We start from the raw sequence: 24,768 nt of genomic DNA, 5'->3' as shown, positions 1-24,768 counted from the left end.
AATGTCATTATCTTCCAGGGCCTATGGTCAAATCCAGAAGTGTCTTAGCGTTGCTCAAAACTTATTAAACCATTTGTCTCACATTAGATGCAATCAAATACCCTTTAGAAATATTCTGAATCAGGCTTTCTACCACTTGAACTTCCGCAAGTGAATTCATTGTGTAAATAAATCCTTACAAGACCTCTACAGAAACAGTTTTTCAGTTAAATTGGGTTCCATCATCTATTCCCAAAGAGGGTCAAAGCAAGAATCCCATCTTAGCTCTTCTGTACTATTTATAGACCCTTTCACTTCTGTATTTCTGTTCACTAGCTCTTACATCAATTTTTTGTGCAGTTTGTTTACCCAAATAAAAGATGCCTCACAGCTGTAAGACAAAGAAGCAAGACTTAAAGTCCTCACTGGACATGTCTGCACTCCTTCAGGTTTGGATTTTTGGTGTATCAGAATCTCAAGTTTTTCAAGCTTAACTTTGAAAAGACAACTGATTAATAATTACACCATTTAAACTACAAGTTATGTGTGGGGACAAAAGTCCAAGCTTGCAAATACTTTTTTTAACACCAGTAGTTGGAAGGAAATAATGTAAAGGGCTGAATAAGAATGGGCTGGGATCTTTTCTTGAAAAAGATTAAATGGGGCACGCTGAGCTATGAATTTTTATTTGTGTTGTAAATGCAGTACATATGAACCAGAAGTAGTATTTGGACGTCCAGAAAATACTCAGTTTCTAGTTGCAATTGTTTTGGATTCAGAGCCATTGCACAATGCTAAACAAACTTCATAGACTCATGGTGTTCCTACCGAGATATAAATCTCAGTCTAATATCCAAAACGTAATTTACCTCTCAACTTCTCCCATGCAGTCTGTAATCTATGAAATGTGTTAATCACGTGTTCTACTTTCAGATGGGAATTACGCATTAACTACCTTTACTGGTAAGTTTAGATATACACACCTTATGTCCATTCTTAATGGCACAGAATCTCTCCGGACTCTTGCCTTCATTAACTTCTTTTGACTACTATAATTTTCAAGAAGAGACATTCCTTTTCTTTTCTTTTTCGAGAAATTCCCTACTTCCTATGACTCTGACTGTCTTCCTTTATGTGTTTAAATTCTACTATCTGAAATACTCATAACTCTCTGAGAAATAAAAATATGACTGGATGGGGATTTCTGAAAGCTCTCAATACTCTATTCCCATTGAAGTCACTGCTAGCTTTATCCCACGCTCCAGCGGGATGAGAGCTCAGGCAACGCTGAGGCCTGATTCCATGCTGTAGTGCTTCCATAAATGGACTTCTAGGTATACACAAAATCTATTTTGTAATACTTTAGCACTCAATAACATCACCAGTGTGAATCTGTTCTATGCCTATATTCCCATTTGTGAGCTTCCCTAATAACTATTGAACCTGTTACCTAAATTGAGGATAAAAGCCTCAAAGGTATTACAGTTCTGTTAGTTTTCTGAAGACAGGCAGGAAAATGGAGAGAAGAGAGACTGTATTAATGCCTCCCTGGGAGCAGGGAAGCATGAGCCTCATCCTCATTGGTCTGCAGGCAATCCAGAGGGAGAACATTACTGTACGCCTTAACACTGGGAAAAGTTTCAAATGCAGCTCACATTTCACAGCACAGCCTACCAAAGAGGTACAAAGCCTTAAGAGATCAGGTTGCATTACTTCTGCTGTCCAAAGAATTAAATTTTATTTGAATTCAATATACTAAATAAAGTTTAGGCCTTAACACAGTAAGATTTAGACATCTTATATTTGCATTTAGATAGCTTTATTTTAAGCAAGAAAATACACTTTAAAACAAATTCTAAATATGTGTGGGATTATTTTTTCTTTGCTTTTATATCTGCTGATCAACAGGGGAAAATGGTATCTTACAATATGTGACTGGTATACAGCCGCCAAATATCTCCCATTACACAGTTCGAGGTGCTGGAAGACATGTAGAAGTCAATGACCACATGCACTACAGCCGCAGGTCCAGGGAGGAGATCTGCAGGCACAGGACTCTCATTATGTTTGAGTGGGTTCGGTCAGGATGAGGCAAGAGAGGGAGAGGGGAAAGAGGCTTCAGCTGAGCAGCGAGACAAACACAACTGCAAAGATTCAGACGGCAGAGAGGTAATGAGCTCAAAAACTGTAGATTCATGTTTGCACTTACATGTTCTTACAGCCAGCCCGCACCCAAAGGTACCTTCCTAGGAATGCTACCACAAGATTAATGATGTTCTTTGCAGTTTGGGAGTCAACGTTCAACCAACCCCTTTCCCCCCAGTACTTCCAACTCTGCAGCAACCTCTGGCTCAACTTCCGTGACTTCAACCAGGCGTCGCCGAGAGCTGCTTCCATACAAGCAGTGATTTCAGTCCCTGCCAGAAACCTCTGACAAATTCAGTCTCCATGAGTCAGAGCCTAGTGCCATTATGCGGTCTAAAACAGCTGGCAGGGGCAATACATATAATCTCAGTTAACCTCTGCGCATACAAAAAAATGCTAACACAAGATCTTGCACGAATATATGCTGGTCTAAGTCTATTTAATAACTGTCTGTGATCCTTAAAAAAAAAGGGAAGCCAAATCTAATCCTAAACCTGCTCTTATTCCAACAGTAGTGTCAACCCTCCACACTTTATCCCAAAAGCAGTGGTAGCAAATGTTATTCTTGAAGCTCACACTCCCAGAGTGACGTACAGATACCACTTCCTAGTCAGAAATAACTAGTATAATGCCATTGTTCAGCGCTCTAAAGAAATCTTTAATCTTATCCTAAACATGCAGCATTTTGAAGAGATCAGGAAGACCCATTCAACATTTCTCAGAGCGCGATAAAAACTGGAATATTTTTAGGAACTTCTCTGAGCTTGCTATGCTACTGACCTAGTTGCCCTAGACTTGCTCTGTATTGAGTGCAAAAAGAAGGCACACGGTTCTCTGCAGATGCCTTTCTCTCCCCCTCAATTATAAGGGAAGCTTTAACAAGATGCCCCATTTTTCAAACCACCGAAGTTTGGTAAAATGAACCTTTTTCTCTCTCAGTTACATTTCTGCCTCATTTAAACACACAATAAGGCAGACTGAATCTCTATGTAAATGTGTAAGAATCCCTTAAGCACAAGGCAAACACGTACATACATACATACAGATGTATGTACATACACACATATACACACTCACACTTTTCAAAGGCCTGCAGCCAGCACCTGAGATAAAGTGACTGACTTCATGACGTTTTCTGATCTACTGTGGCGTTGGGAAGACGGCTTGATTCACATCTGAGATTTCAGCTGGGATTTAATGCCACCAGTAGGAAACCTAGCTTTATATCTTCAATTTTAATCTGAGTTTTCATTTTTACTTTTCAGGCTTGTTTGTTTTAAAAGAGTATTTAAAGACACAACCATTAAGAACATATTTGTCTGCAATTAAATATAACAGCACAAGATCGGGTAATTCTTTCTGCTCCCTAGGAAGATGAGCTATGTCTAATAATATTTAAAGCTATTTTGTCTCACCATACATTTATTGCACGTCCTGAATTTTATGATTTTTTAAGAAACATATTCATAATAATGAAAATGATTGTTTTGAATGTGATTTGCATCAAGCTGCATTTGGACAGAAATCAGAATTCAATTAAAATGTGCATATCCCAGCATTTTAAAGAGCTCTTAGTTAAATAAAATTACCTTAATTGTGTTGAAAGCATCAGAAAAAGAAGTACCATAACATGTTTGGCATTCAAGTCTGTCTTGGTAAATAAAGGAAATACTGCCTATTAATGAACTCCCATTGCTCCTATTCACACAATAGCAGCCATATTTCTGAAATGATTCATGGGCCCCAAAATAAAATGAAGTGAAAATTTAAATCTTTTTGAAAGCATCTGTGCAGGCATGTTCCTATTTGTATTTTTGATGTTCTTCTCTGCAGTGCTGACTTCATACACTTGTAGTTGTTTTTTACTTACGGACTGAAAGAGAAAACGAATCATTCTGTTTATGTTCTGTTTGTTTTGTGGTTTTTTGTAAGCCAAAACTGATTTCTGAATTTTAAGTGAACTAAACAAAATGAAAAAAAGAATATTCACTCTACACTTGCCAGGTAAATTGGAACCAAGAATAATGAAAGCAAAATTTCTGTACAGCAGCAACTGAAGTGTCAGATTTTGAAAAAAATGCCAATACCAGCATTCAATCTACTGTAAATATAGAAAATACAGGTATTTAATGAACTACATCCTACTGTGATATGGTTGCAAAACTTGAGCTGACCTCAAGAGGTAAAAATAGTTCTTCAATTCCATACATAATTAAGAAAACAGCAATATTTCTAGTAGTAGAATTTGACAGATCCCAATGAAACAGTATTTTGCAGTTATCCAATACCAAGTGTCATATCTTGCAAAGTATTACATTTTGCTCACATCTTCAAATAAGCTGTCATGATTTCAAATGGGTTTCTTTTTCAAACTAGAAAGCATGCGTTTTTGATTAACAATGTTTTTATTGCACAATCGAGCCCTATATTTAAGAAAAAACTCCCTCAAAAACTAATCATAAAGAAAAATTTGCAGATTTTATGCAGATTTGTGCAGAATAGTCTCCAGAGCATAGCAGCCCCACCAGCATTCAGTTCGCAATGCAACAGATGTAAACAATACAAAAAGTAAATAGACCTTCACAATGCTATTAATTTCATCAAGATCATATGACATCAATTCTTCAAAACAACATAGGATTAGCAAGATTTTCATTGAAATTAACACATGATTATAGCTGAGAACAACACATTTATTACTGTAGTATAAAAGTTTAATGTCCAGACAGCTCCAAAACTGTAGAAGCAAAAAAGTGTGACCTGCTTTTCTATGTCTATCAGAACAGTAAAAAGTCCTGTATAGAGTTTATATAAAGGTTGTAGGGCCTGTTAACAAAATGCTACCATTTTGACACCTGAATTTGGAGTTAGGTCCCAGATACTCAGAGATCAGCATCAGCTTAGATCCCATGCATGCTACCAGGGATAGCGGAACTAAATAAATTTATAACACTTTGCACTTATTGGAGAGATATCCTAACTCTAAGTGACATAGGAACCATCTCACTGGCTGATAATGTCATTTGGTCCATAGCAGGGATTCTTTTCAAAACAGAGGCAAATAGAAAAGGATTATTCTGAAATTATTCTGGCAGGAAGAGCCGAAGGAATGAAACACAAACGTTACAGCATAGAGGCTGCATATTATCTTTAGAATGCTCTGTGGAAACACAGATATTTACACTAGAATAAAGTAATACTGCATGGCATTTGATTACCCTTCCATAGATAGACTAGCTGCTACAACACACAAGTACACGCACATACAGAATCACACAGACCAGGAACCACCATTTCTCTCTTCGAAAAATAGGATGTAGGAGAAGGTTACAGAATATGGTTAAGGTCTCAAAACTAGATCCTTGAGAGCACTGGAAACAAGAAATCTCTCCAAAGAAGCCCTAAGACCTCCACTTAACCCCCCCACCAGTGGCAGCGTGAATGCAAGCCTGAACCACCTTTGCGGCAGAGGATTTCTCCACAAGGAGGGCAACCAAAGCTGTCTGAGGTGTATTCTTTACATTTTAGTTTAAAAATTGCCAGAATAATCACAGGGAGAGACAGTTACCACTAGAGGATAATGCAGCTTATAAAAGAACAACTCATAATTTACGTGCTTAAAATTAGATGGCATCAGCTGCTGCCCCAGTGTGGACTGAGTGATCCTGATGGATTCAATGCTAGAAACTGTTTTCTCTCAAGATTCCTCAAGCATATGTTTCTTTGCATACAGGATGGTCTCCGGCTACCAGATCTAGAGGAAAGCGCACATGAAGACGCCGCTTCTCATGTTTTATGTAATATTCCTTTCCCCTCTGCCAACCACAGGGGAGAAAAGCCATAATTGTTTTACACATAGTTCATTCAGCCAGTTCTATTCCTTCTCTTCTCTTCTCTACTAAAAGTCAAATATGAATCCGTAGAGTATGAATCTAGGAATACCAGTTAATACTGGAAACAAGGACCTCACTCAATTAGCATAACAGCTTCTGTTTGATTCCTCTCCGCAAAGATGTCTAAAAATTGTCAGATTAGATTCAGTGTAGTGTGGAAATTACGGGCTAATTAAGTCATGTGAACACCTGAACTTTTGCAACACAAAAACTGTAAAATAGATTAGCGTTTTATTTACCAGCCATTAGTAAGAGGTGAACAGCAGCTGAAATCACACTATGTTAATAAGGTCACAATTACAGTAAATTACTTTTGTACAAATTGAGCACAATCACACAATATTTAAAACTGCATTATTCCCAGTCTTGGGAGTAAGGTGAGGACAGGATCTACACCCAGTGTCCATCTTCCACGAGAAGTGAAAATGGCACGCATTGACACAAAATGACACAAAAGATATGCCTCATGCGAGATGCACGTGGACTGGCTCTCCCACGCAGCTCAGTGCGGAATACAGAGACTGAACAGATCATCTGTTTCTCTTAGCAAAAGCTGCAGTACCACACGAAGGAACTGCAAAAAGTCACATTTGGCAATATATCGGATTGTTTGCTGGCACAGGGCTAAGCTGTGGCTTCAGTTCTTCGGGCAGAGGGGAGGAGGCAGGAGGGAGCTCCGTCCAGCACACACTGGAACGAGGGGATGCCCTTCCATGTTCATGAGTGAGACATGGAGCAGGTACTTCAGTAGGGAGTAGGGAGGAGTCTTAACACACTATCCAACTCTTCCAGCCTCTCTGCCTTAGTCATTATTTACAACACCCTTTCTATTGCACTGTGTTTGTACACCTGAGGGGAAGACTAACTGGGAAACTGAGGCAGGGCTGCAGCTCCTTCCCCATCTTCCCTCTGACACTCACTTACACGGCTGGTAATGCACATGCTCAACTAGCATGATTTTACCCTTTAGTTCTGCTATGTCTGGCCCTACAATGAATCTAACAAAAAGAAAGATAACATTTTGAGTTCTTCTATTTTCTTTATTTTGTAAATTTAACAAGGCTGTGTAGTCAATTCCACTTCGTACCTAATGTGACTTTGAATTCCATTTTAAAAATATGTTTCAGGTTAATCCCACATGTTTAGTCATCTGGCAATGGGTTTTTTTGTCCTGGCAAGAACTGAAATGAAAATGTCTCTGTTGCTAAAATCTTTTTTGTTTCTTTTTCTTTCTGGTTGCTTTCCTTTGCCTTATTATAAGAGCAAATATTTGGCAAAAGGTTTGTGAGGGCAGTGCTTTGTTTTCAATGTAGTAAATGTGGTGATTTGACAGGTACTAGAAATCTTCAGCTTTCAGTATTGTCAGTCTGTTCTCAACTTTGTTTTTCTGGGTCTCAGATGTCAGCATTGAAAAGTCAACATTTACCAACTTTTTAACAGAAATGGTGCATATGTGCAGGAAAAAAATGGGCATTCCATGTGAAATCATTCAGCAACCATTACGGGTATGAACTCTTTATTAGTATCCATCATAAGCAAGCACAGTGTATCTTGGATGTGGCATGTAGCTTTCTTACGGTAGTTCAGCTAAGTCCCTCGTGGGAGCTCCCTGGCTTTCTGCTAGTCAGCTCTTAGAGCAGACCCACTCATGCTCTCTGAAAAGCTGTGCCAGCTGCTGCTGCACGGGTAAGAACCTCTGTCAAAATCAATTTACAGAACTGCCTGGATTCACGTGCTGGCATCAGATCCTCTGTTTTATCTGGTAATTTTAAGAAACTTTAAACTGGCAAAAACATCAAGCCAACAAAATAATGGTAATACCATGAAGTTCATGCTGGTTTGTCTCTTAAGTTTAGGCTTTGCTTTAGCCACAGTAAATGTAAAATAAAAATAAAAATAAAAAATCGACAATACTGATTTGTAATAAGTAAGCAAAGGAAATGCTTGTCTCTTACCCACGGAAACAGAAGGGAAGCAGAAGCCGCATTAGGTGACCAGGCTGGCTATCCTCTCTAGAGAGGAACAAGGCAGCTCTGGGTATTTCTGTTCTGGTTTGGCCAATCATCTTTGAAGGCCTTCTTGAAAATGAAGTGCTAGAAATACATTGTCAAAACTACAATGATGTACACTTAAATTTGCAATCATTTCATTGCAAAGCATATATAGAAATATATTTTTTCTTCTGATAAAAAAAACAGGTGACTTTTTTTCCTCAGTCAATATTTTGACTAATGGCTTGCCTAAGGTATTTTTTCTTCAAAAAAATAAACTGAACTGACATATCAAGTCATTACAATTTCTTCTTCATGTCCCTCCTCTATTTCCTTATGCACTAGATGAAACCAACCCCAAGGAACGTGCAAAGAAACAAAAACAGGATAATAGCTTTCCCTGTTTTGTTCTGGGGCTTCTTTGGAGGGGAGACTGCTATTTAACTCCCACGCCACAGGAGTTATTTTCAGGCAAGCATGTGACAGCCAAGATATTTGATTTTTATGCAGGACATCATGCTGTTGTTTTGTATGATTCTCTGTTCCTCAAAAATTACTATCCATGTGCCCTGTTGTTTTACCTCAGTATGTCACACAGCTCTGAGCCTGCAAAAACCGTGGCAACTCTGAGCAGAAAAGTGGACAGGAGGTGGGACAGCACAGGCAGCAAGGCCACAGCATTTTAAGGATGGCTGCACCCTGGTAAGGATCTCCAGTCTTTGCCCACATGTAATGACTGCTATGAGCGGCACTTCTGCCTCTTCAAGCTGCCGCGGCTCAACCCCTACAGTGAAACAGAAGGTATTACCACATAGTGTTACTGCCCGCAGAAAAATGTCATCAAATGCATGAACACTGCCCAGTGAACGCCTACTATGTGTGCCGTGACCACTTAGGGGACTGGGGAAAGAGCAGGCTGAACAGCCACGCGGGTCCACTTCTCATCCTCTGCTTGCCACTGTGGGAACGACGCAGTTCCAGGATCGGTCCTCAGATGTGCACTAGAGTACAGCATGAGGTTTCTCTGTGGTGCAAACAAGTTTCTTTTCTGGAGTGATGCTTATTTCCATGTTGACATATGGCCAAGGGAATTACTCGTGTCTTGAAGTCTGTTGGGAGGCAGGCTGTATGTATACGGATGGGGATGTAACATCAAAACCTGGCTCTGCCATGCAGGTCCAAGGACAGACCCAAGACACCTCAGCATCACTCAAGGGTACCGCAAAGATGGAGTTGTCGCTGCGTCCATTTCTCAGAGGCATCACTCAAGACACTCTGAGTGCACTATGCGGTAAACGTGGTGTGCGCCACCAGAGAACTGACTTTGGAGGTGCTAATTATGTAAAAGCAGATCACCCATATACTAGGAGCAGCCAGATCACTACTATATGATGCAAGAATTTTATCTCTTGCTTAGAAGAAGAGGTTAACTTCGGCTCCCACTTTCCAGGGTCTAATGAATGATGGGAATAGGTGAGAAATGCATACCATGTCATTAAGCTCTCCTGGGTGACAAGTGTTAATTAGAAACAAAAATAAAACCAAGTCTACCCAGGCAAAGAACTGTTCTCTGCCATTATGAGGATGGAAGGAGCAAAGAATATCTTTCCCCTTCTCACATCTACATAGCCACCCTACCAGAACAACAGCGATACATGCAGGCATGGGGGTTTGGGACCCCCAGGTCCCACTGTATGGACAGTAATGAAGCAAACCAGCATCCCCCCATGCTGACTTCCAAACATTCACAGCAACGTGAAGGTGACTTACAGCAGCAAGGGAACAGGCCTACAACCTGATCCAGGAAAAGAAACAGTACCATAACTTTGGGGATTTCTATCAATTTCAAAGTAGCAAATTCTCTGTAGGCTTCTGTGATGAGGTCTTAAACCCTTATACTGACATCTGGATGTGTTAGCGAAATCATTCCTATCAGTGTTTATCCCTGCTGAGACATCATGATTAAGAAGCTGTGTTGCTCCATTTCCACAAAGAATCTAAAGGCATTCTTACCACCTACTTGCTGTTTTTATGCAACACATCTGTCACTGGTTTGCTAAAACAAAGGATTTATCTTTCAAGCAAATTCCTGGTTGTAAAACTAAGGGCACGATGGTACATAAAGGGTTTCCAAATTCCACAGTACCTCTGGTAATCAACATTCTCTGTACCTATTTTTATTCTGTCTCTCTAACCAGTCTGGGTCTCTGCTTTATCCTCAATCCACTTTTATTGTGAGTCACATCAGATTAGAAATACAACTATGGGAAAAATCTGCTGCAACTGATCCAAGAAGAAACAATAACAAAAACCCACGCATATTACACTTGGAGCCTCTTTAAAACTAAAAAACAAACAGAAACAATGCAAGACGCTGAAAAATACTGACAGGTTTCCTTAAGGTCTTGTTTAGAAATGTACTGCAGCTGAAGTCTCTTGTAGCATACGCTGTGGATGACACAGAAGATTGTTGGTACAGGAGAAAAAGCAGCCAGACACATTGAATCCACAAGGCTTTGTTCTGTACTTTTGCTACACAAACAGTAACTACATAAGTTACCCTTCATCTCTATCAGTGCAAAGGATTTGTTTTTTTTTCAGCGCATGGACACTAATTGAATATCTTAACTGTGAATATCATAAAGCTTACCTACATAAGCCCCTCACTACAAGAAAGACATTGAGGTGCTGGAGCGTGTCCAGAGAAGGGCAACGAGGCTGGTGAGGGGTCTGGAGAACAAGTCTTATGAGGAGCGGCTGAGGGAACTGGGGTTGTTTAGCCTGGAGAAAAGGAGGCTCAGGGGAGACCTTATCGCTCTCTACAACTACCTGAAAGGAGGTTGTAGTGAGGTGGTGTCGGTCTCTTCTCTCAAGTAACAAGCAATAGGACAGGAGGAAATGGCCTCAAGTTGCGCCAGGGGAGATTGGATATTATGAAAAATTTCTTCACCAAAAGGGTTGTCAAGCGTTGGACCAGGCTGCCCAGGGAAGTGGCTAAGTCCCCATCCCTGGAGGTATTTAAAAGACGTGTAGATGTGGTGCTTAGGGACATGGTTTAGTGGTGGACTTGGCAGTGTAAGGTTTATGGTTGGACTCGATGATCTTAAGGGTCTTTTCCAACCTAAATGAGATTCTATGATTCTATGACTCTATAACAAATGCATCACTGAATTCCTAAGCATTTGCTTTTATCCTGCATGAATTCATGTAAACTGTGAGCCAGACCCTGCTGCAGTAAGAGCTGATGGAAGTTTTGTCATTGATTTCAGTGCAACAAAGGTCAAGATGGCTATTTTTCAAGTTTTTCATGGACCTAGTGTTTAATAAATATTTTTACAGAGTCTAACATCATCAAGTCCCAATGCACAGCAGGGCTAAAATACATTGGCAGGAAGTTTGTCCAGAAGGTAAAAGTGTGTCCTCCTGCACCATCTTCAAGTATGCAGAGCTCTGACTGCCAAAGCAGAAATACGGGATGTTGGCCTTCACAGCGTGGGACACAGATCAAAAAGGAAGCATGAAAACTGAAGATTACTCAAGTACAATAGGAAGCTTGAGATCATGTAGGATTTACTCACTACCAAAAATATTAGAGCCAAACCCAAACTCCCAAAAGAAAATCTAGCCAATTTGACATTGTAAACAGGACATTTCCTTAGTTTTGTAAACAGGAGATTAATTTGAAACAAACTGCCAAGTAACCTAACACAATCCAGTATTTTATCCAAGAGATCCTCACCAGAAGCAGTGATATAAGTGGTCTCTTTTATACAAAATGTGGTATAATGTAATCAATCTCATAAATATAATAGCAGGACTTTTGGAGGCAGTTCTTGAATACAGCTTGAATCAACTAACTAAAAGGAGTTCTACTAAATTTTCCTGCATTAGTGGGCAAATTCTTACTACAGAGAATGCCAACACAGAGCCTTCATGGTATTCCTTAGGACTCATTTAATATCCTAGTGTCAAATTCCTGCAGGTCCACAAAAGCCAGAGCAGGCAGGGGCAGACAGCCCTTCTCTAGGGTTGGGAACATGCTATGAACATTGAGAGCTAACTCAAGGTTTCTCAGCTGGGTAGGCAAAACTGAATGTTGCTACACAAGGAATGGATGAGGAAAGCAAGGAGAAGGGACACAACTAGGCCCAGAGCTGTGGGAGAACCAGACTTCATGTTCCTGCTACTGCTGCGCATGGGAAAAGGGGTGACAGTGGGAAAGAGAGAAAGCGGGACGGAAGAGATGGGGAAGGCGACCGCTGCTTCTGAGGCAGGATGCGTTCCACCCATCACCACCCCTCTGTCAGCTGCAGTAGGTGCCATTACAGGATGTCTGAGGTTGGAAGGGACCTCTGGAGGTCATCATTATTGCTCTGGAGGCAACAAGGAGCTGGACATTTTGGATTCTGGTATTGTAGGCAGCTGCCTACTTTTCCTGCGTTCAGAGCCAGTCTGTAAGATATTTTATCTGCTGTTAGAGAGATCAGTCTGTAATTTGCTGCAGATACATTTTAATATAACCAAGACTATGCATATGAAAAGACTAGAGTATGAAACATACAAACTTCTGCTGCACCTTTTGTATATACACTATTATTAGAGGTATGAAATGAAAGCTATTCCCTGTCCTTCTAATTTACTGTTCCCCAAAGGAGTTTCTTGCTGCATAAATAGCACACATTTTGCAGATCTGTTCCTTTTATGTAATATTTACACCCAGTCTAAAGGAGTGCCAGAAATGTAATGTAGTGAATTCGTATATTATTTTGTTGAAAGAATTTCTGCCTTCGATAATCCTTTTCCGTGTAAGTTCTTTTTTAATAGGGAAATTTTAATACGGAAATATTAATAAAAAATTTAATAACATGTAAATTACTTTCAGAACTTCCACTCGCAGCCTGGAAAACTGACAAACATTTTTAAACATAACTGTTGCTTTCAACCCAAATTCCATAAATTATATAGCTAACAATATCATGTAAAAGGATCTTAACTACCTCGAAAAGTTAGGCTCAAATATTTGACCAACAGTTCATTGTTCAACTAGGACTTCAAAAAGTTACATTAAACCTGGGGGGTTTTTTAGTATTCTAAAAAAAATTCCCTGGGTACAATATTTTTATGATTTTAATGCTAATTTGGAACCAATTATATTAAGTGTGCTTATTCTCATTTCCCTGTGCTTATGTCCTCTGATTTATGTATTATAAGTGCATATCTAATATCCTATACTAGATAATATGTAAAAGATACAATATATATTTATTCTGTGTACGTAATATGCCTGTGATACATATGCATAATTTTTTTTATTTTAACAGAATATTTGACAAATTTGCAAATACTTGTACTCTTGCTTCATCATAAGATATAGTTAGTTTTACTCAACATTGTCTCACTTACACATAAGCTATTCGAGCTTTGTTATCACAGAATCCTGTAGGACTGAGCCCCTTGACTTTAATCGAGTTATAAAGATGCTCGAAGTTAAGGACATGAAGGATGTTACTGCACTCATGATTCCCCGTGAGTTTCCTATTTATACTGGTTCCTAGGTGTTTTATAAAACACCACGTCTCTGTGGGATCATGGTGAAAAAAAACATTATTTTAGAATTTTCAGCAGTGTTCAGTTTCTAAGAATCAAAGCAATAAAATTACCAATTTTTCTCTGCAAGCCTTTTAAGAATTAGCTGGCCTAATTAAATTTCATACAAATACATTTTAAAAAAAGAAACAAAAAGTGTTGAGAGACTGGCTGGAGAGTTTGTAAATTAAGTGACTTCCACTATATGATATACATCTGCCTGATGTTTCAAAGCTCCTTTGGAGAATTCCTCTATGCTGCTTGCTGCTGAGTCAGGGTTGGAATTCTCACGCAATATCCTTTCATACTTCAGTCCAAACAGTTAATTATACAGGTAAGAGACATCATCAAAGTTAAACAATTGTAGACCAAAGTGCATTACTACAGGTAAAGTACTAAGGTGTTTTTTTTTAATCTGATGAAGCCTGAAATACACATTTTTTTACAAAACTTACAAAACCAATCAGGAAAATAAGGTTTATAAAAGCAAATTTATTGTAGCTATTTTCCAATTGACACAATTTTATGTTACCACAGTCCTTTAAAAAACATGTATACAAGCCTATTATAAAAGAACTCAATAAGTGCATTCCAAAACTGAGGTTCCTATACCACTAGTGATACAAGAGCCATTTCAAAGTGGTATGAAAAAAAAACCAATTATGTCTCTTCCCAAGAGCAGATGGTTAACACCTATTTGGTGAGAGAATACTGCCCAAGTCATCAAATGATTTTCCCTATGCTTAGGCACAGGCCAACCCAGGGAAGGGGACGGTGGAGTTTATGGCCCACATCCCTTTGAACAGGCCATCAAAGAACCAAAAGCTGTTGCCAGTTCCCCAGAATGGTAAAGTACAATTTTTCTTTGTATTTTGGTGGTGCACAAGCAAACCAAAGTGTGGAAATTCCTAATTTTTTGGATTCAAAATGAAAACAACAAGAGCACAGAAACTTATCTGAAGTCATCTGATGTTATGGTTTCAAATCCACATCAGAAGATACTGATTCCATGGATTTCAGTTGTTTACATACTGAAATGATTTGACACTATGCTGTCTGTTCTGCCTTTTCTTTAAACTTTGGATTTTAAAGTTTAAAATATGTATAGTGATGCTTAGTCTAAGTATACAGACTAGGCATACTTTCCTAGATTGAGCATTCACACAGATGTTTGTTCAGTAACAGATAAGAATGAGCAATTGATGTTTCAGTTAGACACCACACAGTAAATAATATTACTTAGCACTTTTCATCTTCACTTTTCATCTCCAAGTACACATAAACAACCAAACTAGCAGAAACAAAATAGCAGACTTCTTGTAATTAGGCAGTAATACCTGCATACTCCAAATTGGGAAACTGAGGCCAAGAGAACAATGGAAGCATCTGGAAGCCCTCTGTGTGTTATTCTGATGAATGTCAAAGGACTTAACAGGTAATGGCATTAATAAACACTTTAAGTAAATACCACTACATGTGCTATAAATGTGGCTGGCATCTCCAGGACACTTTAAAAAATTGATTAGTGCTACACTGGACAGCTGAGTCATCAATGCCCGTCCTTCCACTAGGACAAGAGGATGACTTGTAAGCAGGTTATTTATATTCTTAATAACTTCAGCAGGAAGTACAGTCTGGTTAGGTTTGGTAGTCATTAAATAGCACTTTTTTGGCATGTGCTGCCCTTCATCTATAGATTTCTTCTCAGAGCAATCTCAGTCTTAAGTAAGAGCAATTACAAATAGGCCAACCTCCTTCAGCCTAAAAGAAGAAAGACAATCTCAAATCATGCACAGTGCAAAGGCCGGTTTTGGCTGGAAGCAAGACCAAGCCTCCATATTAAAGCTCTGTGTATGCAGTATCTCTAGTTTATCCTGCTTGGAGGTAACAGAAAACTGGAATCCAAAGGATTGTTTTCCCATTTAATAAAATGTGCAGGTGGTCTTGAACTTGCCAAGATACAATATTTTCTTAAAGAGCTGAACAAACCTCTTCTGATACTTCTGATACTTCCTCTTCAGTATCTCTCTCAATTCCACAACATAACAATCATGATCATCAACCCAGGACATAGTATTAAATTAGTTTTTATCCCTGCTGTGTGTTTTCAGAGAGACTGTTGGAACATATTACCCCCAGTGTACTGTGTGCTCTTAGATCCTATTCCATATTGTCATGTCTGCAAATATTTACAAAGCAAAAAATACTGTCTCACTCAGCAATGCAACCCACGTCTTTAATGCTATTCCATATCAGCACTTCAGACCAAAACAAGACACAAACACCACTGAAAATTATAAAAGACAGAAATACTTTTAGTGGCCTACAGCCAACTATGGTCTAAACACTTTGCTTGTGAGTTCATTACATGCACGCAACATTTGGAATACGGCTCGTAAGCTTTGGCTGCACAAATAGAGACCTTTAGTCAACAAACTCAAGCAACAGTTTGGTTCATTTGAGTAAAATCAGGCCAATCAGCAGCTGATGTACTTTAGATGTTGTGACCCGATGCCCAGCTCCACTGGCCATAGCAGAACACACCGTCCTTTGCAGAGAAAAAGCAAGAGGATTCCCAAGCACAAGGAGAGAGCAAGGCTGCAGCATGCTAGGGCTCCGCCTGTGGTCTTCCTAGAAATGTGTTACCTCCTCAGTACATGGATAACATCCGCTAAAGGACTGCAGAGGTGTCTGACTTCGGCGTAGGTGTGTTTCACTATGCCTGTAGGCTGCAGGCCCGACTAGCATATGGCCCAGGGAGGGTCAAAGGTAGCATGTAATTTCATATAGATCTGCCACTTTCAAACAGCCCCGGTACCAGTCCACCCCGGTACCCAGAAAGTGCAGCCACTACAAGTTGTGGAAGATAATTTTAAAGGTAAAAAGCTTAATCACAACGTTAAATGATCACAACTAGGAAAAGAGCAATTAACGAATCATTTCACATGTTCTCTTGTTCTCTTCATCACTCCAAGAAGCAATTTCACCACAGGAAGTCTTCTTCTGTGGAGTAGAACACCTGCCACACTGCCAGTAAACTGAAAAGTTTATTTATATTAGGGGTTACTGATTTCTTCACTGACTCTACAGAGAAGATCAGAGTAAAACACCTTTTGAAGTGCTAAGTAAATCACTGCAGTTTTCCACAAAAAAGCTTGTTTGGAGTTTGACTTTGAAGGAAGCTGGCTTGGCTTAGCTTAGTTCTAAGCTATGGTCTCAGTTTTTCTGCGAAGTTTAAGATGGCAGACTAACAAGTCATGAAGCTTGATAAATACACAATAGTTTTAAAGGATGAAACAGAAATAGCGGATGTAAGCTTTTATTACAAACACATACATTTTTATTAGATTAAATTTGACTTCTGCAATTCTGTCAAGTTTCCAGACTCGCTATCTCAATTCTAAGAAAAGCCTCTTCACCTTCCCTATGCCTTCTTTCAGTGACTAGGAAAGGTATACAAAAGATTATTAAGTTCAATATGGCTCCAAAGCTGAAACAAAAACATCTTCCTAAATCAACTATATACCCATTACACACATTGTATACATGCTGAAGAATAAACACTGGCAAATAGAGTACAATCTTGGAAATGGCTCAAGTGACTGGGTTTTTGGAAAGGGTTTATAAAATATATAAATTCTGGCAACTGTTAGACGTTAACTTGAAGACTGAACTTAACTCTGTTCATTTGCAGGGAGAACATCTTGCATTTCGCTCTGCAGTAAGGTACACCACAACATCCAAAAGCAGGTCCTCCCACATGAAGTTGGAACACAACAGGCTGTTCCCCAACCAGAGGCTCATCGCCCTTCCCAGGGCGGTTTTCTTTAATCACGAACAAGTGGATTCCAAAGGTGAATTTCAGTGGTGCTATTTTTATGCAGCCTCCACATTCATCCACCATGGGGCCACAGCACATGGCCACGCTGACCACTCACTTGAGGCATTTGCATCCCACACAGCTGCACTGCAGACCCACCGACAGCACCTCAGCTCTGCCGGCGGCTCACAGCGGCAAACGCACCAGAGTTCAAACACGAAGACTGAAACGACCCTTCCTACTAGGTGGGCAGCGTCCGAAAGCCCGCAGCCACCCTCCTTGGTGCTCACCATCACTGGGCATCCTACTCCTGCCAACGGTGCGGCTGGCACAAGGGACGAGGCTAGTCCTCGTGGGGCATTGCTCAGCAGACCCGGGTGAACACCCAGCCCTGGGCCCAGACCCTCCCACCAAGGTAGCCCTCCACCAGGAGGACGGCACCCGGAGAGCCATTGCAGGAGCCGAAAGTGGCGAAAGGCCGCAGCGGGGCCGGGAGAGGAGCCGCGCTCCCGCCAAGCACCCCTGAGGCGACAGCGGCGCCGTCCGCGCCCCGCCCTGAGGCCCAACGGCCGCGGCCCGCGTGCCCTCCCTCGCCCGCCACACACCGCCCCAGAGGGGTCACCGCAGCGGCCCCGCGCAGGCCGGAGCCGCCACAAACTCGCCGCCCTCCCCGCACTGCCCCCGGCGTCGGCACATCAAAGGGACACAGAGGAGACGGGGCCCGCGGGTGCCGAGGGGCGCCGGGCGGGGCCCTCCGCGGCAGCTGGGACCGGGCACCCCGCGTTGCCAGGGGCGAGGTGCTGCCCGCAGCCCGGAGGGGACGCTGGGTGCGCCGCCGGCACCGCCGGCTCCCAGGCAACCTCCTCGAAGTTGCCCTGAAGTTTGGATCCGCCCGGAGGAGCAGCCGCCGGACAGAGCCGCCCCCTCAGCCCACACCTCCCTCCCGCCACCTGGCCGCACGCTCCCGGGCTGACCCCCGCCGACCTCCGGGGACCGGCCCCCGCGCCCCGGCTGACCCCGCCGGCCTCCCAGGGACGGGACCCCCGCCCGGACAGAGCCCCGCCGGCCTCTGGGGACGCGGCCCCCGCTCTCGGAAAGGGGGGACGGTAGTCCCCGGGGCGCGCGCCGAGCTCGGGGCTTCCTCTGCAAATGCTGCCCTTGGGGAATAAAGAAGACAGACGCTTACCATCTCGCCTGATATTCGAGGACCGCAAGGCTTTTATAGATCCACTCTGGGCAGGGGCAGTGGTGCCCTGACGGCTGCAAAAGTTCGCACAGACGACAGCGTAGAGGAGGAGGAGGATGAGCAGTTGCATTGGGATCCGCTGTGAACGGGACCGTGCCTCTGCAAAGAAACCCGGCTCTCCCCACCAAGGGTGCTTCCCTCTCTCGTGTTCTCTCCCCCCTCCCGGATTTTTTGTTTGTTGTTGTTGTTGCGGGTTGCTTGTGTGTTTGGGGGAGTTGCATGCGGGGGGAGGGGGGGGAACACAAAAAAAAGCCCAAAACAAAAAAAAAATCCACACCACCCGAAACAGCAGTCAGAGCTGCCGAGTTACTCTCCGAGCTGCCCCCGAACTTCCTGCATGCTGAACTTTCTGCTGCGTTTCTGCGGGCGGCCACACTCGGCAAAGGTGAGAAATCCCCGCGCCGGGACCGCCGCCCCTCCCCTCGGCCGGCCGCGCCGTGCCCCACGTCGCAGGCGGGGGGCCGCCGCAGCCGCGCACCGCTCCGCTCGCCAGGAGCCGCCACTGGGGTCTGGAGCGGCGGGAGCGCCCCGCGCTCCGCGGCGGGGGCCGGGGGGAGAGGCGGCCCGGGGGAAGGGGGCGGCCCGGGAGCAGGGAGGGAGGCGGGCGGGAGCGGCCGGCGGGGGGAGGCAGGGAGCGGTGCGCGGGCCCTCCCTGAGCTGCCGGCCGCGCCGTCTCCAGCCCGGGCAGAAAGCGGCGGGAGGGGCGGTGCGAGGGGGGCTGGCCCCGCTGCGGCGTGAACCTGCCCTCTCGGGACCGCGGGGCTCCGGCGGGTGGGCCCGGTGGGAGCCGTGTGCCAGGGGCTCCCCGCCAGCAAAGAGGCCACGCACCCCAGTGTCCCGTCACCCTCGGGCCCGCAGTGGCCACGTAAAGGTTATCCCTTGGGCTGGAATGACTCAAACCACTGAGTTGCACCAGGGCAGGTGAGGAGACTTAGTGGAATAACTGATGAAAACACATTGGCTGAAGAAAACCCGCAGTTGTCCCTGGGAGAAATGTATGGGCTCTTCCGTCATGCCAAGCACTGTCCAAAGCTTTTCATAAAAAGTTAATTCCTACTAATTTAGACCCTCATTAAATTGGATCTGGTATTGAAAGATTGTATTATTGCCTGGAAGAGTTTAGGTCTAAACCAAAGGTATGTAAGGATTGTGACCAGATTGCTGTTTTAATACTCTTTTTTTTCCTTCCATTAGCTGCAATGAAAATAATCAAGTGAAGGCATAGAAAAAGCAATCAGGTTTTAAGAGTTCTCTAATAAATCTTTACCTACTCAGTTTATTTCTTAAGGCATTTCGTATGGTCTTAGCCACTCTACCAAATTGTAACACGCTGCCAGACCTTTAACAACATGAAGCAACACCTCGCTAGTAGAAGAATGTTGATACAGTGGTGTATCAGGAATATCAGATGAATCCTGCTGCACTCAGAGGACTGCCTCTGCCTGTATGAAACATTTTCTCCAAGAGCATGTTAGGATGACAATGGGACTGAAACATCTTGAATGTCTTAAGGAACCAGTAGGGTGCAATTCTGTTATGCATAATTCATGGTTCTTTATCCCTTTCGTGTTCCCCAAAACTGACAGTGAACCTAATCCTGCTCCCATGTGGTAGACAATGGAAAGGCTCCAACAGTGCTTCATTTGTGAGCAGATGTGCCTACATTTTAGGTGCCCATTTCAGGGCAGAACCTGGGCAAACAGCGGGACAGTGGCCAATCCAATCATCCTAATAGAAGCAGAAAGTCAAATAGAGGACATGCAGCAAATGAAGATAGGGGGAGCTCTGAAGATGTCTTCTGTTCATCCAGTCAATGTGTCTGCCTCTTTCCAATTACGTTACAAGGAACTGGCAGAAAGCATCAATAGGATCCCAGCTACTTAGCTCTCTTCTGAGTGCAGGTACCTTTTAAGTTAAAAGCAGGTGGTCAACACCCTGACCTTTACCACAGCTCCTTGGTGAAGTCTTTCCTTTCTCAGTGCCCTCAGGCCCTCGTTCTCTCTTAGACTCAGGGAGCTAGAACCCGTAATTGCTTCCCTGTGCAAGTGGCCATTTTAAGGTGGCGGAGGAGGAAGGGAAGGAAGGACAGATTATCTTCCACCCAGAAGGCAGACAAAAGGCATTTTGACAGTATCTGAGCAGTTACATAATTCAGTCAAGAAAGGGCACTGTTTCCAAGGCTGTTCTGCTTTTGGTACCCAGCTTTACCCATATAAATTTTCTCATATAAAATGCATACGTCTTCTCAAGAGCTGGGTCTGGAGCTAGAGTCATCTGGTGTCTTTCTGGCCTTATACCTCTCTGGCTGCACAGGTCCAGCTTTGACACAAAGGTGGAACAGGCTTTCGCCTAAAACACTCCACAGCTGTTTGGCTGATGTGTTCCCTGGCTTGATACAGACTATAAGTTTAAACTTCCTCAAGCTGACCAGGGCACAGAACTGAGGTTTTCTCGGCTTTTTTTTTTTTTCTTTTATAAAGAGTACATACTGCTGTGGCGCATAAGATGAAATTCCTGTTTCTGCAGCAGAGGTACTTGTTGCTTAGAGAACTCTCAAGCAAAACAGCAAGGGGCCTCATAAATTAGACAGTGATGCAAACAGGCAAGTGGATTCCACCACCAATGGCTTTGATATATATCAAGAGGAACTGTGTGTAACTCCTGTCACATGTTCACGGTACATTTCTGTTCCTCCCTGTGCAAAGCATGGGATGCTGCCATCTTCTTTCTAAAGCCAAAAATATTTTTGTAGCAGAAGGGACGAGTCTTTTTCTGAGGTCAGAAAACAGCCAGGGAATATTACTGTGGGGTTCCAAACAGAGGCCTAGCTCTGTCAATTATCAGATACTTATTTTAGTCCCAGTATCAAAAAATCCCAGATTTTTCAATTTGATGTACAGGCGTGCAGAAAGATTTGGGGATAGAGCAGCAAGACTGGCATGCATTGGTAGACCTTTGTAAAAAAGCCTGCATTTCAATGGCTGTTCCTACAGCTTCTGAATTCACTTTAAAAAGCACTAAACCCACTACAAAACAAAATAGTATCTTTATAATAAGGTGTCATAGAACCCCATGTCAAAGGGTGAGAAGTTTGGATTATGCTAAGAAAGTTTTATGAGCAGATCACTGGATCTTCACTTTCTGGAGAACATTCTAGTACATTGACTAATCTGTATTCTAAGGGTTTGGGATAATTTAAAGCATCAGGTGATTTCTATATGAAGACCTACAGCAAATCATGGTTACTGCATAAAAGGACAAGGTCATATTGATGTAAAAGTGTGATGACCTAGGTAATTACAAATCTGTCAGCCTGACTGAGATCTTGATAAAATAATGTAACAGTTGATATGAGACTCAATTAATATAAATTAAAAGGAAAATAATATAATTAATGCTAATCAACCTGGAAAATCTTATCATGCTAACTTGGAAATCTGGTTGACAAACAGAATAGCATCAAATTACAGCTTTCATAAGGCATTTGACTTGGTACCACACAATTTGAATTGTATGACATGAAAGTCATGCATAGTAAATGTTTTCAAAACTCGTTAAATGACAAGTTTAAAAATGTTTAATAAAAAGGGAAATATTATTAAATGGATTCCTTGTGAGAGAGCCCCACTTAGGCTAATTTTTGCTTCTGCATTGATTTGCATTTCCATCAATGACCTGGGAAAAAGGCAGTCATTACTCATGACATTTGCAGATTACAAAAACCTTGGGGGACTAATAGGCTGATTTATAGTAATGGTATTATATGGAGATAGACATGTAGGTACTGGGTAGAACTGTAAAGCTGAACCCTGGCATAGCTTCTGCTCTAAAATAGCCAATGACAGCATTACCCAGTGCCTGTGGCATCCATCTTCCCTCATTTTAGTCTTCTGAAAGTGCCTGGAGTAAGCCAGTCACATGGGTTCTCATTGTTCATGGAGAGAATTGGATACCCATCAGAGGGCACTCTAGCCCAGCAATTTTAGGCAGTTGTGCTGGGATGGGATAAATTGTTTTCTGGAAGGTCCAGTTTCTCTCCGCTGACTATGGAGAGAGCATAGGGAACAAATACATTTATAGTTACTGGATAAAGTAGTTAATCCTAGAAAGCACTGATGCAGAAAAAATTATGGGGGTGGATTACCAAGGAAGTCAGTGGGCTGTAGCCTTCTCTGTTATCATTTGTTGGCTGGGAGGTCCTCCAGTGTCATACAGTTTGTCCATGGAGCATGGATGTGCTGTGTGTCCACCCCTTAGAACATTGGAAATATGGTGATTAAGTAGCAAAGCCCAAGATCTTTGTGCATTATCACTGGGGTCCTTGGGTATTTATTTATAGAGGGGAACGTCAATCAGAGAAGGGGCATTATGCTTTCTTCTGTTATTATTAGACTGCTGCATCAAGTTCCTGTGAATATAGTCTAAAAAAGGACCATGATAAAGTGAAAAACACTGAGAGGAAAACCACAGGATTGGTTAGACGTTGAGAGACATGCCATTCAGGTAAAGCTTAAAAACCGCGAGTCATTTAGCTTGTCAAGGAGAAACTCAAGAGGGGTCACAGCTACCTCCCGGAGGTAGGATATTGATTCTAGAAGGCTGTTCTGACTAGTGGACAATGACATATCAAGGTGAAAGTTGGAGTTAGACAAATTAAGATTAGAAATAAAAGGCATACTTTTCAGTGTGGAAAGCCATGGAAGTATCAAAGTTGTATATTCTTCATCACTGAAAATTTGAAAGGCAAGATTTGATATTTTCCTAAAACCAGTCAAGTGGTTTCAAGCTGTACTTAGGACCTCGTGGGCTCTATTGATCACTTCTAAAAGGTCTGTAAAGGTGACAGAGAAAAGCATGTTCGTATGTACCGTACTACAAGCCACAGATGAAATTTCTAAGTGGTTCTGCAGTTTATTGGAAAATGACAACTAAAAAAAACTACCTCCAGGGATTAATTCAGGCCAGGACTGTGATTTCTGTTATACAGGACAGGCAAGTGATGGCAATGACCCCATCCCCCAGTTTATAATCTGTGAATGACTTGAGAATGAGCAGAGGTGCATAGAGTGGGATGGAGAAACATCTCACAATTGCTAAAATGTGCGTCTTAAGTAAATGAACGTAACCATGATGGCAGACGAAAAGAATGTAAGGAAAAGGTAGACCAAAGCCATTATATGCCTGGAATCAGAAAATAGGGGCAGAATCATGTGTTGCCAAGATAATCACAATACCCCACAGGCACCAAGACACCAAGAGGAGAAGTGCAGCACAGTGATCCATGGCCCAGATTTACTATCATCTGAGCTACAGGCGGCAATTCAACATCATACAGAGAAAATCCCCAGTGAAACTGATCACTTGAGGTGTTGAGATTATCAAACACAAGCCCAAGCACTGCTGCCTGGTATCACTACAAACTTGGCATTGATTCATGGGAACTCATGTTAAAACACTCTGAACATTACATCTGGGCCACAGACCTGCAACTGGTGCTGCTGTTTGTCCTCCTCCAGCAGCCAGCTGTGCATGCTCGCTTGCCTGGCCCATTCTTGAGAACAGCTGCAGGCAGCTTTGATTTATCCAGTCTTTCGGTTTTTCCTCCTGTGTCTGCACTGCTACAGAATGCTGTGCCCTTCTCCCTTTCAACATATACCTGCTTCACTTCCCAACTCTTAAATGACTTTTGCTGGCTGTATGTAACTTTTGGCTAGTTCTTCACTGCAAGTGTTCTAGACAAATACTGCACCACTGACATGCTGATAGGGAGGGAGAAGAAAAGGATGTCCCAAGCTGAACATTTTGAGAAACCGCTGTATCACTCAGACTCTCCCACTGGTACTTAGTGACAGGGCCAATTGACATATAGTGTGCATGCAATATTCAGAGTCATGCTTTCAAAAAATAAGTATAAAGCACAATGAAGGAAGAAATGTTGCCCTCCTGAGGGTAAGTAGGATTTTTTTCCCCCATTGCTATCACTAGAACCAGTATTTAGATTTAAATTCAGGTTTAAAAATAATGGGCTATGCTTTCTCCTAAGTTTTTCTTAATAAGAAAATAATACCTTCAAAAAGACTACATTTCTTCTGTATCCCAGTTCCCACA

General features: G+C 42.3%; 1 protein-coding gene across 5 annotated transcripts in view; it reads right to left on the bottom strand.

Moving 5' to 3' along the window:
- PDGFD (platelet derived growth factor D) overlaps positions 1-19,082 on the bottom strand; it is a 155,905-nt gene extending 136,823 nt beyond the window's left edge. For all 5 annotated transcript variants that reach the window (XM_076328220.1, XM_076328222.1, XM_076328224.1 and 2 more), the window contains exon 1: positions 18,601-19,082. In XM_076328220.1, the coding sequence (XP_076184335.1) occupies positions 18,601-18,730 (130 nt within the window). In that variant the 5' untranslated portion in view covers positions 18,731-19,082. The remainder of the gene's footprint in view (positions 1-18,600) is intronic.
- Between the last annotated feature and the right edge of the window lie 5,686 nt (positions 19,083-24,768).

Source organism: Aptenodytes patagonicus, chromosome 1, assembly GCF_965638725.1.
Source record: "Aptenodytes patagonicus chromosome 1, bAptPat1.pri.cur, whole genome shotgun sequence".
NCBI classification, from domain to species: Eukaryota; Metazoa; Chordata; class Aves; order Sphenisciformes; family Spheniscidae; genus Aptenodytes; species Aptenodytes patagonicus.
The sequence above is the reverse complement of the archived record's forward strand: the minus strand, read 5'-3'. Positions and strand labels throughout refer to the sequence as shown.